Source organism: Nematolebias whitei, chromosome 8 (genome assembly GCF_014905685.2).
Source record: "Nematolebias whitei isolate Nwh7 chromosome 8, NemWhi1, whole genome shotgun sequence".
Taxonomy (NCBI): domain Eukaryota; kingdom Metazoa; phylum Chordata; class Actinopteri; order Cyprinodontiformes; family Rivulidae; genus Nematolebias; species Nematolebias whitei.
This window is the reverse complement of record NC_056505.1, coordinates 9,486,751-9,489,098: the sequence shown is the minus strand read 5'-3', so window position 1 is coordinate 9,489,098 and position 2,348 is coordinate 9,486,751. Positions and strand designations below refer to the sequence as shown.

The following is a 2,348-nucleotide window of genomic DNA, read 5'->3' as shown; positions in this document are numbered from 1 at the left end:
ATGATCGGACCTCCTGACATCAGCTCCTGATCTGATCCAAGTGAACTTGTGGAGAATGCAACAAGGCAAATGGTTGTTTAAACTTGTACCACAACAGCAAACAACCTGGGAAGTAGTTACTGGATAAAGAAGGCGGTCACGTAAGTAAACAGATTAAAAAATCCCTTGGTGGAGAAAATGACTGGTTTTAAACAAGCATTTTAGTTTATTTATAAAATACAGATTGAAGTATTTTCATCCCACATATCTCGCATTTCAGATCAGGTAGACAATAGAAAACGTCCCAAGTATTTATCATAACCTGGCAATAAATTATGATACATGGCGTGCAAAGGTTAGCCACTAAATATACAATATCTTGACAAAGACCATTATTTTGATTTATCAAAACTGGTCCAAATTATTGAAATACAAAATGATGGTGTGCATCATATAGTCACATCAATAAACGTGTCAATTGTTGATTTTAAGCAAAAACCAACATTTAAAACAAAGTTTGAAGGTTTCTGCAGATATTTTCTTCCTCATCCTTCACAGAATTAGGACAAAAACAGACAGGATTGAGGCCAGTCGCAGAGGTAAGAAGTAAACCAGCAGGTAACAGGATTACAACATGAATGACGTCCAAATTTAGCTCCTCAGCTGCTGAAATAAGCGTTTGACTGAGAGCAGGACTGAAGCAGAACAACTTCAAAATATGTGTTATTGGTAGTATTTGGCTCCAGGGAGTTATATCCATTACATGACGTGTGTTGTAGTTGAAAACATGTACATAATTTACTTTTAGACCCAAATAATAATGAAATGGGGAGACATTTTATCTGTTGTCATGGTTACATTGTGCTCTGAACAGGAACAGTCATGGGATGTGGCGTCTCAAAGTCCAGCCAGTTCAACAAAAACTCAAGGAAAGGTAAAAACAATCATCATAAATCATCAATTAAAAAATATATATATATATTGTTTGCTTCTGAACTTTGGTATCTTTTTGTTTCTACTCTGCTGCACACAGCCGTCACAAGTAAGTTGCATCAGTCTCACCCTGTGCATGTGCACTCTTTTATATAAATAATAAATACTTTGAGATATTTAATAAAATGCTCAAGTAACTAATGGGTGTGCATCTACTTTTGAGTCAGCCAGACTGAAGATGGCTGCCGCAGTTATTTGACATTAGCAAACACAAAAATGGCAAAAACTCTTAAAAGTTTACAGATATAGAGCTAACGTTCGGTGTGGTAGTAGCTGAGAGTCACTTACAGCCCATTCATTGAGCACTAGCATTTTGTGTATAGCATCATTTACAAGCTTTGTCTGAATCAGTGTAACTTTTCTTTCTCAGCTTAATTTAATTTTAGTTTGAAACTCTAGGCCAGGACTATTCAACTGATGTCCCAGGGGATAGGCAGCACGGTGGTGCAACTGGTAGAGCTGCTGCCCCTCAGCGAGCAGGTCCTTGGTTCAAACCCTGGTCCAGGGGCCTTTCTGGGTGGAGTTTGCATGTTCTCTCCGTGCATGCGTGGGTTTTCTCTGGGTGCTCCGGTTTCCTCCCACAGACCAAAAACATGCATGTTAGGCTGATTGGTAACTGTAAATTGTCCACTGGTGTGAGTGAGAGAGTGAATGGTTGTTTGTCTCATTTGTCTCTGTGTCCCTGTGATGGACTGGAGACCTGTCCAGGGTGTACCCTTCCTCTTACACAGTGACTGCTGGATATGGGCACCAGTGACCCCGGTGACCCAAAAAGGAAGAAGCGGGTAAAGGTGACAGATGGATGGATGCTTTGCAATACCGGTATTAAGACCATCCATGTTAATAATCTTGATATTTCTAAAAGAGATGCCAAGTGTTGGTTTATCTTTAGACAGTGAGAGTGAGACATTAAAAGAGATGAGCGTTTAGATCAGAAAGTTTAAATCATAAATTAAATTTATATAATGGCAATAATTTCCAGATGTTTGGCTCCTGGGTTGTTGGCTTTCAGTATCTGCCGCCCCCTGAGAAATGTAGTTGATTGCCCTGCTCTAGGCCTTTAGTTTTTTGCTTTTTTTTATAGTTTTATTATTGGTCTGTTATTGATCATAAACTACAACCTCATGTTGGTGAGCAGAAGCATTGTTAAACTGAACCTGAACTTCACAAGAGACAACAACATTTAAGAAAACACAACTACCCATAGGCAGAAATCTTCCCAAACTTCTTGGAGTCTAAGTTCCAACATTTTATCCATCCATCCATCCATCCATCCATCCATCCATCCATCCATCCATCCATCCATCCATCCATCCATCCATCCATCCATCCATCCATCCATCCATCCATCCATCCATCCATCCATCCATCCATCC

At 39.5% G+C, this 2,348-nt stretch overlaps 1 protein-coding gene across 1 annotated transcript in view; it reads left to right on the top strand.

Annotated features, from left to right (window-relative positions):
- Positions 1-856: 856 nt before the first annotated feature.
- LOC119413206 (serine/threonine-protein phosphatase with EF-hands 2) overlaps positions 857-2,348 on the top strand; it is an 11,752-nt gene continuing 10,260 nt past the window's right edge. The window contains exons 1-2 of the mRNA XM_037680240.1: positions 857-913; positions 1,013-1,021. Of these exons, the coding sequence (XP_037536168.1) occupies positions 862-913; positions 1,013-1,021 (61 nt within the window). The 5' untranslated portion in view covers positions 857-861. The remainder of the gene's footprint in view (positions 914-1,012; positions 1,022-2,348) is intronic.